The 15,926-nt window shown below is 43.1% G+C and overlaps 1 protein-coding gene across 6 annotated transcripts in view; it reads left to right on the top strand.

Moving 5' to 3' along the window:
- The first annotated feature begins 11,205 nt into the window (after positions 1-11,205).
- Positions 11,206-15,926, top strand: part of ST3GAL5 (ST3 beta-galactoside alpha-2,3-sialyltransferase 5) — a 62,507-nt gene continuing 57,786 nt past the window's right edge. For 2 of the 6 annotated variants that reach the window (XM_027965734.3, XM_042245167.2), the window contains exon 1: positions 11,206-11,398. In XM_027965734.3, coding sequence (XP_027821535.1) covers positions 11,314-11,398 — 85 coding nt within the window. In that variant the 5' untranslated portion in view covers positions 11,206-11,313. Of the gene's footprint in view, positions 11,399-11,540; positions 11,937-12,442; positions 12,574-15,926 lie in introns of those variants that run through there. The other 4 variants (XM_012169456.5, XM_060411584.1, XM_060411585.1 and 1 more) reach the window with 3 other exon arrangements.

Raw genomic sequence — 15,926 nt, 5'->3', positions numbered from 1 at the left:
GATTTCTTACCCCTTCAGGACATTATTCACTCCCTTGAATCTTTGAAGCTGGCTCTGGGCAACACTGGAAATGAAAGGAAGTTTGTTTTCTAAGCCCATTTGCATGCCTTACAGATCTTCTTTCTTCCCTGCTAGCAGTTTTAGCCCAAGAGTTCTCTCACCAAGGGAGCAATCTGCACTCCATTTCCAACCTGCTCTGAGTCTGTGCCCTCATTCAGCGAGCTATTAAAAAAAAACAAGAATATAGTTCTACTTTTTCTCAACGTAAAAGTGATACATGCTCATGTCATCCAATTTGAGAATATATGAAAACAAAAGAAAGTAAAAATCTGTTGTAATCTTGCTAGTCAAGATCAGATGCCACGGTTCTTTGTCCTCTCAAAAATGTTGTTGGCATTTTTGATGCCACTCATCTGTGTTAGGATTTTTACCTCCCAGAACCTCCTATGCCTTCCAAATTCATCTTAGAAATTAATCTGTGTTGTAGTGATTACAACTGAATGAGTAAACCCTAGAAAGCATATTATCCTGAGCCTTAGGCAGCTGTTGAGGAAACACACACACACACACAAAAAGGTACCTAATGCACTAACTGGGGGCACCTGAGGTTGGCTAGTGTGACCACAGTGGAATTCATTGGCTTATAATCTGCAATATGTAGAAGTAGGATGGACTGCAAGTCTGGTTTGATCAAGTGGCTCAAAACGTCAAAAAAGAATGGTTTCTTTCTAATCTCTCTCTGTATTTTCTCCACAACATTATTGTCTTCCTAAGGTAAGTTCTTCTTCCTTGGAGGCCTTATCAGTAATCTCTAGGACTACACATTGCTTGGCCCTTGTCTAGCAGGGTATGACAGCATCTCTCTCATATGATTTGATAAATTCCCACAGTCTCCTGTGATTGGAACAGTCTGGTTCCTATGGCCATCCATGAACCAATCCTACTGGCAAGGAGGATGAGAAAAATTTGTGTGGCTGAAACCAGTAAGTCTTAAACTCTAGTCTCAGGACTCCTTTACACTCACAAAAATTAATGAGGAGCCCAAGTTCAATTCAGTTCAGTTCAGCCGCTCAGTCACGTCCAACTCTTTGCGACCCCATGAATCACAGCACGCCAGGCCTCCCTGTCCATCACCAACTCCTGGAGTTCACTCAAACTCACGTCCATTGAGTCGGTGATGCCATCCAGCCATCTCATCCTCTGTCGTCCCCTTCTCCTCCTGCCCCCAATCCCTCTCAGCATCAGAGTCTTTTCCAATGAGTCAGCTCTTTGCATGAGGTGGCCAAAGTACTGGAGTTTCAGCTTTAGCATCATTCCTTCCAAAGAACACCCAGGATATCAATAATTACCTTAAGTGTAAATAGATTAAATGCATTAACCAAAGACATAGACTGGCTGGGTGGATGAAAATATGTGCATATATGTACTTCCACTTGCAACATCACTCTACTTGACGCCCCTCCAAAATTGCATGTAATTACTTTATATTGTTAAGTTAATCATGTTCCCATTATGGCTTATAATTGTAAATATCTTTTATTTTTTGTCTGACTATTGATTTTGAAATTGATAAACATCTTTTACTACTGTGATTATGTAACTGTTACTCACTTAATACCATTGTATCACAATCGGTCAACAGAAAAATAATAGAACTCTATATCACCCAAACTAGGATCTAATAGAAAAATCTGCAATCACTTTTTAAAATCCAGATGCATATCAGAATTATCTTGAAATTTTTTGAAAAATACAAATGCTCAAGTATTGCTTTTTTCTCCAGAGCTCCAGATATGTTTCTAATGAGCAGTCATGTTTAAGAACAATTGGACTATATGACGATCTTTTACTTTTATTTAGTTTGTTTCACTTTTTCTATTTCATATTCAGTGCTCCCATTTCATCTAGTTTATGTTCTCCAGTTTCTCCATCTCTTCTTATTTTTATGTTCTTTCTCAAGCCTTTATCAAGTGTAATAGAAAAGCTTTTATATACTTGTATATATAAATATGTATAATATATATATTTTAGAAAACATGAATTTTTGCCTAACTAAAATTTTATGACACTTTGATTCCACTTGTTTGACTTAGTATGAATAGAATGCTATATTTCTAATTATAAAATAGATATGCAACAAGCAACAAAGGTTTACTCTGTAGCATATAGAACTACAGTCAATAACCCATGATGGAAAATGATTTTAAAAATAATATATGTGTATTTGTATAACTGAATTATCTTTCTGTGCACCTGAAACATTTCAGGTCAACTATACGTCAATTATATATATATATATATATTTTAGAAAGAAATAGAATCCAAATTGGAAAGGAAGAAGTAAAATGGTCACTGCAGATGACATGATACTATACCCAGAAAGTCCTAAAGATGCCACCCAAAGGTACTAGAACTCATCAATGAATTCAATAAAATTGTAGATACAAAATTAATACACAGAAATCTATTTCATTTCTTTACACTAATGGTGAATTATCAGAAAGGGAAATTAGGAAAGCAATCCTATTTATAGTCACATTAAAAAGAATAAAATACCTAGGAATAAATCTAACAAAAGAGATTAAAGACCTATACTTGGAAAACTCTTAAGATTCTTTTGAAACTGGACATGACACAAACAAATGGAAAGATATACTCATGGACTAGAACTAATATTGTTAAACTCACCATGCTATGCAGAGCAGTCTGCCGATTCAACACAATCCCTAACAAAATGCCATGGCATTTTTCACAGAACTAGAACAAATAATCACAAAATGTATATGGAAACACAAAAGACCCTAAGTATCCAAAACAATCTTGAAAAAGAAAAACAAAGCTGGAGGATTCCAAACTAGAAACCTTCAGTAGTCAAACCAGTATTGTACTGGCACAAAAACAGACACGTGCATCAATGAAACAGAACAGACAGCCCAGAAATGAACTCATATTTACATGAGAAATTAATCGATGACAAAGGAGGCAAGAATATACAATGGGGGAAAGAAGTTCTTTAGTAAATGATGTTGGGAAAACTGGACAGCTACATGCAAAAGCGCCATCCTGAACTATTCTCTCACACCATGCACAAAAATAAAGTAGAAATGGATTAAAGACTTAAATGTAAGACCTGAAAGTATAGGTAGCATGCTCTTTGACCTCATAAGTAATGTTTTTGGGATATGTCTCCTTAGGCAAGGAAATTGAAAGCAAAAATTAACAAAGGGAACTACATCGAACTAAAACTTTTGAGTGGCAAATGAAACTACCAACAAAATGAAGAGGCCACCTACTGAACGGGAGAAGATATTTCTTCACCCATTTGTAAACAATATATTCAATAAAGGTTCAATATCCAAAATATACAAAGAACTCATACAACTCAACAACAAGAAAGCAAACAATGTATTAAAAAATGGGCAGAGAATCTGAATAGACATTTTTCCAAAGAAGACATACAGGTAGCCAACACGCACATGAAAAGAAGTTCCACAGTACTAATCATCAGTTCAGTTCAGTCGCTCAGTCCTGTCCGACTCTTTGAGACTCCATGAATTGCAACACGCCAGGCCTCTCTGTCCATCACCAACTCCCAGAGTTCACTCAGACTCACATCCATCGAGTCAGTGATGCCATCCAGCCATCTCATCCTCTGTCGTCCCCTTCTCCTCCTGCCCCCACTCCCTCTCAGCATCAGAGTCTTTTCCAATGAGTCAACTCTTCGCATGAGGTGGCCAAAGTATTGGAGTTTCAGCTTTAGCATCATTCCTTCCAAAGAACACCCAGGACTGATCCCCTTTAGAAAGGACTGGTTGAATCTCCTTGCAGTCCAAGGGACTCTCAAGAGTCTTCTCCAACACCACAGTTCAAAAGCATCAATTCTTCGGCGCTCAGCTTTCTTCACAGTCCGACTCTCACATCCATATATGGCTACTGGAAAAACCATAGCCTTGACTAGACGGACCTTTGTTGGCAAAGGAATGTCTCTGCTTTTGAATATGCTATCTAGGTTGGTCATAACTTTCCTTTCAAGGAGTAAGCGTTTTTTAATTTCATGGCTGCGGTCACCATCTGCAGTGATTTTGGAGCCCAGAAAAATAGTCTGACACTGTTTCCACTGTTTCCCCATCTATTTCCTATGAAGTGATGGGACCAGATGCCATGATCTTCGTTTTCTGAATGTTGAGCTTTAAGCCAACTTTTTCACTCTCCACTTTCATCAAGAGGCTTTTTAGTTCCTCTTCACTTTCTGCCATAAGGGTGGTGTCATCTGCATATCTGAGGTTATTGGTATTTCTCCCAGCAATCTTGATTCCAGCTTGTGCTTCTTCCATCCCAGCATTTCTCATGATGTACTCTGCATATAAGTTAAAGAAGCAGGGTGACAATATACAGCCTTGACGTACTCCTTTTCCTATTTGGAACCAGTCTGTTGTTCCATGTCCAGTTCTAACTGTTGCTTCCTGACCTGCATACAGGTTTCTCAAGAGGCAGGTCAGGTGGTCTGGTATTTCCATCTCTTTCAGAATTTTCCACAGTTTATTGTGGTCCACACAGTCAAAGGCTTTGGCATAGTCGATAAAGCAGAAATAGATGTTTTTCTGGAACTCTCTTGCTTTTTCCACGATCCAGCGGATGTTGGCCATTTGATCTCTGGTTCCTCTGCCTTTTCTAAAACCAGCTTGAACATCTGGAAGTTCATAGTTCACGTATTGCTGCAGTCTGGGTTGGAGAATTTTGAGCATTACTTTACTAGCATGTGAGATGAGTGCAATTGTGCAATAGTTTGAGCTTTCTTTGGCACTGCTTTTCTTTGGGATTGGAATGAAAACTGACCTTTTCCAGTCCTATGGCCACTGCTGAGTTTTCCAAATTTGCTGGCATATTGAGTGCAGCACTTTCACAGCATCATCTTTCAGGATTTGAAATAGCTCAATTAGAATTCCATCACCTCCACGAGCTTTGTTCATAGTGACGCTTTCTAAGGCCCACCTGACTTCACATTCCAGGATGTCTAGCTCTAGGTGAGTGATCACACCTTCATGATTACCTGGGTCGTGAAGATCTTTTTTTTGCAGTTCTTCTGCGTATTCTTGTCACCTCTTCCTAATATCTTCTGCTTCTGTTAGGTCCATACCATTTCTGTCCTTTATCGAGCCCATCTTTGCATGAAATGTTCCCTTGGTATCTCTAATTTTCTTGAAGAGATCTCTAGTCTTTCCCATTCTGTTGTTTTCCTTTATTTTTTGCATTGATCGCTGAAGAAGGCTTTCTTATCTCTCCTCGCTATTCTTTGGAACTCTGCATTCAGATGCTTATATCTTTCCTTTGCTTTTTGCTTCTCTTCTTTTCACAGCTATTTGTAAGGCCTCCGCAGACAGCTATTTTGCTTTTTTTGCATTTCTTTTCCATGGGGATGGTCTTGATCTCTGTCTCCTGTACAATGTCATGAGCCTCCATCCATAGTTCATCAGGCACTCTATCAGATCTAGGCCCTGAAATCTATTTCTCACTTCCGCTGTCTAATCATAAGGGATTTGATTTAGGTCATACCTGAATGGTCTAGCAGTGTTCCCTACTTTCTTCAATTTAAGTGTGAATTTGGCAATAAGGAGTTCATGATCTGAGCCAATGCAAATCAAAATCACTAAGAGATATCACCTCGAACCTGCTAGAATGGCTATCATCAAAAGACAACAAATAACAAGTGTTGGTAAGGATGCTGAAAAAAAGGGAACCCTTGTTCACTATGGTGGCCACTATGGAAATAGTATAGAGATTCCTCCAAAAGTTAAAAATAGACCTACCATATGATCTACCAATGCCACTCCTGAGTATTCATCTAAAGAAAATGAAAATATTAACTCAAAAAGATATATGCACCCCTATGCTCACTGCAGCATTATTTACAATAGCCAATATATGGAAGCAACCTTAGTGTCCATCAATAGATAAATCAGGAAAGATGTTTTATATATACATATGTTTTATATATACATATATATACAATGGAATGCTGATCAACTGTCAAGAAGAATGAAAGTTTGCCATTTGTAACAGCATATATGGACTTAGAGGGTACTATGCTAAGTGAAATAAGTCAGATAGAAAAAGACAAATACTGTATGATTTAACCTTTAACCTACATGTGGTATCTAAAACACAAAACAAATTAACATAACAAAACAGAAACAGAGCTATGGATACAGGGAACAAACAAGTTTTTGCCAGAGGGGAGAGAAGTGAAGGGGGAAAGAAATAGGTGAGGGTGATTAAGAGACACAAACTTTCATTTGCGAAATAAATGAGCAATGATTATATAAGGTACAGTGTGGGGAATATTGTTCAGTCACTCAGTCCTGTCAAATTCTTTGTGATCCCACGGACTGCAGCACGCCAGGCTTCCCTATCCTTCACAATCTCCTGGAGTTTGCTCATACTCATGTCCATTGAGTCAATGATGCCACCCAACCATCTCATCCTCTGTTGCCCCCCTTATCCTCCTGTCTTCAGTCTTTCTCAGAATCAGGGTCTTTACCAGTGGGTTGGCTGTTTGCATCAGGTGGCCAAGGTACTGGTGCTTCAGCTTCAACATCAGCATCAGTCCTTCCAATGAATATTCAGGGTTGATTTCATTTAGGATTGACTGGTTGGATCTCCTTGCAGTCCAAGGGACTCTCAAGAGTCTTCTCCAGCACCACAGTTTGAAAGGATCAATTAATTCTTCAGCACTCAGCCTTCCTTATGGTCCAACTCTCACATCCATACATAACTACCAGAAAAACCATAGCTTTGACTATATGGACCTTTGTTGGCAAAGTAATGGCTCTGCTTTTTAATATGCTGTCTAGGTTGGTCATAGCTTTTTTCCCAAGGAGTAAGGGTCTTTTGATTTCATGGCTACCGTCACCATCTGCAGTGATTTAGGAGCCTGAGAAAATAAAGTCTGTCACTGTTTCCATATTTATTTACCATGAAGTGATGGGACCAGATGCCATGATCTTAGCTTTTTGCATGTTGAGTTTTAAGTCAGTAATTATGTAATACCTTTGTATGGTGACAGATTGTAACTGGACTCATCATGGCGGTCATTTTGAAATGTATAAAATATTGAGCCACTATATTGCGTAACAGGAACTAACTTAGTGTTGTAGGTCAATTATACTTTAAAAACAAGCAAACAAAAAACAAGCAGATGCACAGAAAAAGAGATCAGATTTGTGGTTACCAAAGGCAGAGAATGGTGGGAGGGGAATTAGATGCGGGCAGTCAAAAAGTACAAACTTCTGGCTATGAAATAAATAAGTGCAAGGGATGTAATGCACAACATGATAAGTATAGTCAACACTACTGTATATTACACATGAACATCGCTAAGGGAGTAAACCCTAAGAGTTCTTACATGAGGGAATAATTTTTTTCTATTTCTTTAATTTTGTATCTAGATGAAATGGTGGGTGTTTACTAAACTTATGATAATCATTGCATGATGTATGTAAGTCAAATCATGTTGTACATCTTAAATTTATACAGTGCTGTATGTCAATTATATCTCAATAAAACTGAAAGAAAAACTGAATTATTTAAAAATAATAAAATAATTTATAAAAATAATAAAATTTCATGTTGACAAAAAGGCTGATGTTTTCAAAATCAAAAAGATGGTGAGAAGAATGCTTTTTAAAAAAAAACATATTCAAGTCTCTTTAAGTATGGCTTAATAGAATACAGCTGTATTTTCATATCTGCTTTTGCATTCAATCTGTTACAAGTTGTTTTGGTTAAATCATGTGAAGAAAACCTGCTTCACATTGATACAAAATTGGAAAAGCAAAGAGTACTCTAATAGTCTTTCAGGAATATTATGGATAGTCTTCTTTGATAGTACACCAAAACTCTACAAGAGGTTATTTCTTTATTTATATAAATACTGAAAAGCCGTCAAGTTGATGGCAACACAAGTTTTCCAAAATTCCAAATTTCTTTTGAAATCCAGAAGGTTTTCAAGATTGGCAACAAGTAGTCAATTATTTTCCTTGAAGAGACAGGCTTGCTTAGTTCATTTGCAAGAAGAAGTCTACCAAACACCCAAGCTGAGATAACCATAATTTGTCAGTTGTTTTCTCAAGTAAGAATGGAGTCCCATGAAAAAACAAAACAAAAAACCCACCAGCTATTTCAGCTTGCAACTCAAAGGACTGCATGAGTGCTTCTTCTTGCACAACCATTACATGTCAGTTTGCAGCAAGTGTTTTATGTGCAGTTTCCAGGTAAAATATTTACAAGGTGTGTACTCAAGAGACGCTGAGCTTTTAATGAGTTAATCACATTTTTGTTGCTCCGTCCAGAAAATTCTCATATGAAACTGCCTTTCTTTTTTCCCACCATGAGTGTGTGATGATGAAAACACTACTACAGTTGGGTGCCCTTCCTTTGGGAAAGCACCAGAACACCTTTTGCACACCTTCGCTTTTGCACCATCAGTAACAAAGGAAAATAATGTCTTAGATTATAATGAAATAATTTTGACTTCAGAGATTCTCTGAAAGGTTGCCCCTGAAAGGTCGTCTGAAAGGGACCTGACCAGGGGTCTGTGGCCCATACTTTGAGAACCACTGACTTGGACCAATCAGAGACCAGTCATAGAGCTAACAGTGGGGCAGGCTTACCTTAACTGTATGTTGCATCACAGAAGGGGGAAGATGAGGTGAATGTTGGAAGCAATCACAGTATCTGCTATGAGAATGACCAAAGTAATGAGCATAACGTAATGAACAAGTTACAAAATCGTGGGTGCTGTCCCAGGTTCACAAACAGCCCCACCACTTTGCTAGCCAAGGTCCAAACGCTTTTCTGAGACCAGTATCTGTCTTGAGGTCTTCCCAGGTGGAGCCAAGGTAAACAGTCCACCTGCCAATGCAGGAGACTCCAGAGACATGAGTTCAATGCCTAGGCCTGGAAGATCCCCTTCAGTAGGAAATGACAACCTGCTCTGGTAGTCTTGCCTGGGGAAATCCCATGGGATAGAGGAGCCTGGTGGGCCACAGTCCATTGGGTTGCAAAGAGTCAGACATAATTGAGCACACACAAACCTATGAGGCTTTGAGATCCAGTGGCTGATTCTCATCTATTGTTTGGGGATCTCTGTCCTAACCCTGAATAGTAACTAAGGGTGGTGGGGACTTCCCTGGTCATTCAGTGTTTAAGACTCCACGCTTCCACTTTAGAGTACTTGGGGTTGATTTCCTTGGGGAACTAAGACTTGCATGCTCTGCATTGTGGCCAAAAGTAACTAAAGGTGGCCCTGCAGCTTAGTGGAAGGAGTATTAAGAGCACAGCTTGCCTTGTTGCACAGAAAGTCAGTCTCTCTCACAATCTTCCAAGCGAGGGTACTGCTGAGCCTCATGCCAGCCATAAAGGGTATCTGGTTCTTGCCTGCCTCTGGGCAGCTTAAATGTGGAGGTGGGTAGATGAGGTCCCTGCATAGGAGAAGAGAATGGGGGTGATAAAGCCTTACCATGGTTCTGCTGGGCTCCCTGGTGGCTCAGTGATAGAGAATCTGCCAACCAATGCAGGATACAGAAATGGCAACCCACTCCAATATTCCTGCCTGGGAAATCCCATGGACAGAGGAGCCTGGAGGTCTATAGCCCATGGGGGTCACAGTCTGATACAACTGAGTGACTGAATGACTAAACAACAATGATTCTGCTGGTGGTGGATTGACTGGAAGATCAGCTGTACCCATTTTTAAAAATACTTTTAAATGAGGTCTGGCTTTATGAATAAAGAATACCTGGGAGAAAAGCAGAATAGCAGCTGAGGCAGATAAAAGTAAAGAGTGTCTGATAAGGCAGGCCTCTGTTTATCTCCAAGAGAGAGGGGCTGAGGTGCTTAGCATTCTCCTTGCAGCTGTCACTGACCCCAGAGAGTTAGGCCTCGGCTCTGCTAGCCAGCCTTGGCCAACACTCAGAATTCAGATCTCCTAGTGACAACTTTTCCTCCAATATTTTAAAAATGCTCACATGTCCTCACCTTTAAATAATCGAGAAACACTTTTAGGACAAAATCCTTTTGAAAGGTGTGAAGGCAGTCCTTCCATGCTTTCCTTTCCAAGTTTTCCCTGTTGATCTTTGTTACCCAAGATCCCACATTTTCCCCCCAGTCCCCCTGCCCCCAGCTGGGGAAGAGGACAGACAACTCCAAGTCCTGTTTAGAACTGTGCAAACCGTGTGCCAACTGTTGCAAAAAAACACAACAAAACAAAACAAAAAAAGTGACAAGACTCTCCGTTTATGCAAATTATCTGGCTCCATGTCTAGGATCTTGCTTTTCAAACTGGAACCGTAACCTACATCACAGGCACATGACTGCGATGCCCTGTGTTCGCCAACCCCAAAAGAAAGTCTGAAAGCAGAACAACTTCACCGACCTTACTGAAAACTCAACAAGTCCTACCGCACAGAAATGTCTCAAGGCGCATAATATACACCTGGCTCTATTAAAGAAACAACATATCGTGTGCTTTCAAGTCTTTTAATTCCTGAACTTGGGGATTCACGAATATTCACGCTTTAAAAAACTGTATGACATTTCCTCTCCAGATTCAAGGGGGACACCAGAGATACGGAAATGAGCGCTCCAAACGCAGGTTCGCATTCATACTCTGCCACTAAAAGATTTAGTGTGACTCACTTCTGCTGAGTCTCAATAACCCATCCCCGAAATTAGCGCTCTCTCACTTTTCTCCAATACTTGGAACAACATAAAACTGTTCAGTAAATCTCCAGATACACTCAGGCAGCTCTCTTGTTGTCTCCAGGGCCCCAGGAACTCCAATCCAGTGTTGTCTGCAGGTCCATCCCAGAGAATAAAGCACGTGACTCCATAAAGCCCCTTCATTCAGCGACTCCGCGTCTACGAGTGCTCTGCGCAGTAAAAGCCTATACTCAGTCCAAACACCTTTTGTTCCTTCACCATCTAACCGCGCGCAGAGATCTGGACGGCGGTGGGTGCCCGGGACCCCGTCGGCGCCAGCACACAGTCCAACGCGCGTCCAGCTGGGGGCGCCCGGCTCCCCTAGGCCCGCTGGGTGGAGGGTCGCGAGTCCAGGGAGCGGAGGCAGCCTCGGGAGCCCTCGCGCGCTCTGATTGGTTCTCGTGTCCTCGTGACTCCAAGGCCCGCCCCCGCCCCTCCTCCGCATCCGAGCCGGGGAGCGCTCGGTCTGGGACTGAATGGGCGCTAGCGCGGCGCTGGGGGCGGGCCGGGGCGCGGGGCCCGGGACTAGAGGCAGGCTGGCGCCCGCTCCCTAATATGCGAAAGAAGGCGGCGGGTGGCGCGGAGCGGCGTCCCCTGCAGCCGCGAACCGAGGCGGCGGCGGCGGCACCTGCCGGCCGAGGTACGTGGCGCAGCCCCCTCCTCGGCGTAGCGGGGCCCGCTGGCCGGGGGCGGCGGCGGCGATCGGTTCCTGCCCCCGCGTGGCTGGGCCCGGCGGCTCCGCCCCAGCCTCCCACGGGCAGCGCCCAGGGCACGGCTCCCCCAAATGCGACTGGCGGGGGCGCGGGCTGGGCGTCGTGGCCTCGCGCCGAGCGGACCGGCTCGGTACGCCGCGGCCCGCGCAAGTGTGGACGCGGTGGAGACGGAGGGGTGAACGACCGGGATGTGCGCTCCAGGCGCGGTGTCCCTCTCCCTTCTGTGTTCCGCAGCGACTTGGGGTTTAATTCATTGCTCGAAGCTTCCGAGCTCATTTCCCCGGGACAGGATTGGGGGTCCCTCGGTGACTAGCAGCTCCGGCGACTGCCTTTCGCATCCATCGGGAAGGCGTGATGTGCAGTGTCTGCAGGTAGAAATTCGCCAGTGACCTTTTGTGCCCACTCTGTGCGGCCAGCCCTGCGGAAGAGACACGTTTTGTGGTGACCTTTGGTGTTTCCTGAATTGTAAGGAGTAGCTTGACATGGGCGTGCATTCATATGCGCCTTTAGTGTGTTAAGTAATACAAGATTTTCTGAGAGCATCTTCGAATAGGAAGAAGCTAGGTTCTGCCCAACCCCACAAGAGGTGGGTGACCTTGGCCACGCCGATCCCCCTGTAAGACTCCATCTCCTGATCTGTAGTGGGAGGCTTGTCCTGCAGATGGCCAAGGTCCCTTTCAGGCCCCTGGTTCTGTGGTTCTGATGGCAAATGTGTTCGCCAATGAAGAGGGTCCTGCGGAATCACTAGCTCACTGGAAAGACACATTTTATGTCCTCATGTCTTAGTTCATGTCTGTGGCCTTTGCTTCATTAAGTATCAGTCTGTTTAAAAAGGAAAATGGTTTTTACCTGCCAGCCTACATCTGCCCCTTTGGTTTACCTGCGCATCAGGCCAAGCATGGGTCTGACTTTGGGATTACCAAGAGGAAGGAGATGTGGCTCCTGCCCTCTGGTGTTAAGCTGAGCCCTCCACTTGATAATCTGCCTCCAGGGAAGAGAGGAACCTTGGGGAGGAATCCTGACTGCTGAGTGAAGGGGCGCAGAAGCAGAAGCTGTCAGGATGAGTTGTGGTTTCACTCGCCTAATCCTGAAAGCTTGACAGGTTAGGAGAATGTCTTACATTTCTAGTTGTAGAGCCAGGAATCACCTGAATTCCAGCCAGGGCTTGGACGAGGAGAGACTGATGTAAACGGGCAGAGCCCTGTGACCAGAGTGTAGTGAACCGCTTCATGGGTCTGTCTGGTGTCTGAGGGACGCTATTTCTGTGAGATGGAATGAATCTTGGTTAGGATTAGTTGTTGGGTCTTCCTCTAGGCGAGAAAAAAAAATGGGTGAGGTGAGAAGGCCTGAAGGTGTTTGTGGAAGAGAGAGGGAGAGGGCTGACAGGCATCAATGATAAACATGCACAGTAATGACTGCCTGTTTTGAAAATGCTTATAATTTTGGCTTAAACTGCCAGATTGTTTCATATTACCACGATAGGTTACTATTGAATTTTTTGGAATTAACTGACTAGTTTTTATTGGAATATAGTTGGTTTACAATGTCATGTTAGTTTCTGCTGTAAAGCCAAGTGAATCAGTTATATATAAATATGTGTTTGTTGTTGTTTAGTCACTAAGTCGTGTTCGACTCTTTTGCATACATGCTAGGCTGTAGCCCGCCAGGCTCCTCTGTCCACGGGATTTCCCAGGCAAGAATACTGGAGTGGGCTGCCATTTCCTTCTCCAGGGATCTTCCCAACCGAGGGATTGAACTTGCATCTCCTGTATTGCAGGCAGATTCTTTACCGTGGAGCCACTGGGGAAGCCGCATAATATATATATATATTTAGATTCTTTTTCCATATAGGCCATTCATTATACAGTACTGAATAGAGTTCCCTGTGCTATACAGTAGTTCTTGTTTATCTGTTGTATATATAGTAGTGTGTATATGTCAATCCCAGTCTCCCCAAGTAACCCTTCCCTCTGCTTTCCCCCTTGGTAACCATAAGTTTATTTTCTACATCTGTGATTCTGTTTCTGTTTCGTAAATAACTTTGTGCTGTTTTTTTAGATTCCACATATAAGCGATATCCTATGATATTTGTCTTTGTCTGACTTGCTTCACTCAGTATTACAATCTCTGGGTCCATTTATGTTGCTGCAAATGGCATTATTTTGTTCTTTTTTTCTGGCTGAGTAATAGTGTTGAATTTTATGACTATGTTCGAGGCAGGATAAGAAAAACCCTTTGTTCTTTGATGTGCCTCCTCCAGTCCTCCCCTGTTTGCCCTGCTGGTCTGTTTGGCAGGAGTTTGTCTAGCAGGTTGGCTCTTGGGAGGTGAAAGAGACAATAGAGAGGTTTCAAGTCCTCTATGGGAGTCCATCCAGGGGCTAGGGGCAGAAGGGAGAGTCTTGGAAGAAGGCTCACGGCTCCCTTTGCACACCCTTCTGGTTCCTGAGAAGCGGTTTAATCAATTTAATCTGAATTGCCTGTGGAGGTGCTCTCAGAGGGCATGCTCTGTGTTTTTGGTTCATCTGGGAAGGCTTGGCAGAATTAAAGCAACTGGAAGTATACACACATTAACAATGGTACGCACTCCCTAACTGCTGAGAAGCAGCAGCAAGGGGCTGGATCAGCATGAGGGTTGTAAGTTAGCAAAGGCATCCAGAAGTGGGTGAATCACTGGCTTAGTGTGGGAGGAAACCATCACTATGGATGGTGACACGTAGGCCATTAGGGAGAGAGACCCAGCTTGAGCACATGTGCAGAGGGGGAGCAAGGAAGATGTGGCGAGCAGAAGAAAAATGAGGTTAGAGAGGTACAAGGACATTACCAGGCTTGTCTTACTTAGAAGAGCGTTATCTTGTTTTTCTAAGTATAGCATACATGCTAGAAAAGTAGGCCTAAGTGGATTACTGTCCAACAGATTTTGCAAATTCAGCATACAATGCTCTGAGATCAAGAAGCAGGAGCACCCCGTGGGTCCCCTTCGAGTCACTGCATCCTGGAAGAGAACCCCCACTGACTCTCGAGCTTGTATCACCGGAATTCTGCAGTGTCTGTCTTCTTTCCTTCGGACTTGGGATTCTGAGACTCACTCCAGATACTGCCTCTCGCTGTAGGATGCTCACTCTCATTGCTGATTGGGCCTGTGGGTGAAAAATACACTATATCTTTGTCTGTGCACTGTTGATGGACACTTGGGCAGTTGGCAGGTTTGGCTATTAGTTAGTGCTGCCATGACTCTTTCCATACCTGGCTTGTGTGTGTGCATATTTCTCCTTTTAACAGCTTTTTTAAATATTATATTTAATTTTTTAATTTATTGTGACATTTGGGTTCTGGTTCCCTGGCCAGGGATTGAACCCAGGGCCACTGCATTGGGAGCATGGAGTCTTGACCACTGGACCATCCGTGTGCTCAGTCACTCAGTCGTGTCCACCTCTTTATGGCCCTATGGACTGTAGCCCACCAGGCTCCTCTGTCCATAGAATTCTCTGGGCAAGAATTCTAGAGTGGGTTGCCGCTTCCTACTGCAGGGTATCTTCAGACCCAGAGATCGAACCTGTGTCTCTTGTGTCGACTACGCTGGCAGGCAGATTCTTTACCACTAATGCCACCTGGGAAGCCCCTGTATGTGCATTTCTGATGAGGGTCTATGTACGGGTGTGATTCCTGGGTCATGGGTATGTGTATACTCAGCTCTGCATGGGTTGTTCCTCACTACTAACTGATTAGCTCAACATTGGCTTTGAACCGGAGAGACGGAGGAAGGGCGTGTGCCAGGAGCCATGATGAGTTACCACATGGCTGTGGGCTGTAGATTCTCGGCTAGCGCAGTCACCTCCAGGCCACAGGCCACCCTGGGTCAGGCGGCAGGACAGGCTGAGCCCTGGAAAGCCCTCTAGCTCCGTGAGCCTCTGTGGTCAGGGAGTGGTTGTCTCTGGCCAGACTGCCACAGACAGCCCTGGGAACGTCTCCCTTACCTTTTCTAACGCTGCACTTTCTCTGCTTTGTTTTTAGTTATGTGACTTGTGTTCCCTGTACCTCTGGGTTTCTACTGAAGAATTCCCCCACGTCCTAGAGGAAAAGTTTATTTCTTGTTTGATCTTTTGAGACCATGCAAGACATTTTTGCTCTCCTTTAGAGTGTGGAACAATATCCAGAATTAAGTAATACTGGGTGGTTCATCAACTCTTTATACCCATGAATTCTTCCTCTTTTCAAGCTTTAAATATCTGGAATTAATGGTTCTGTTTCATGTGATGTGATATGATTAAAGAGGAAAAAATTGATACAAATAACACATTTGAAAAGTCTGTTTTGATGGACTAGGACGTTGTGTTTTGAACATGAAGTCTGCCTTTAAGACGAGGTGTCATTTTCATAATTAAAGGCTTACATGTGTTGAGTTCAAAGCAGAAGCAGTTTTTCTGTTATTCATATAGAGTTCCTTCTTCTCTAGTC

The sequence above is a fragment of the Ovis aries genome, chromosome 3 (assembly GCF_016772045.2).
Source record: "Ovis aries strain OAR_USU_Benz2616 breed Rambouillet chromosome 3, ARS-UI_Ramb_v3.0, whole genome shotgun sequence".
NCBI lineage: Eukaryota > Metazoa > Chordata > Mammalia > Artiodactyla > Bovidae > Ovis > Ovis aries.
The sequence above is the reverse complement of the archived record's forward strand: the minus strand, read 5'-3'. Positions and strand labels throughout refer to the sequence as shown.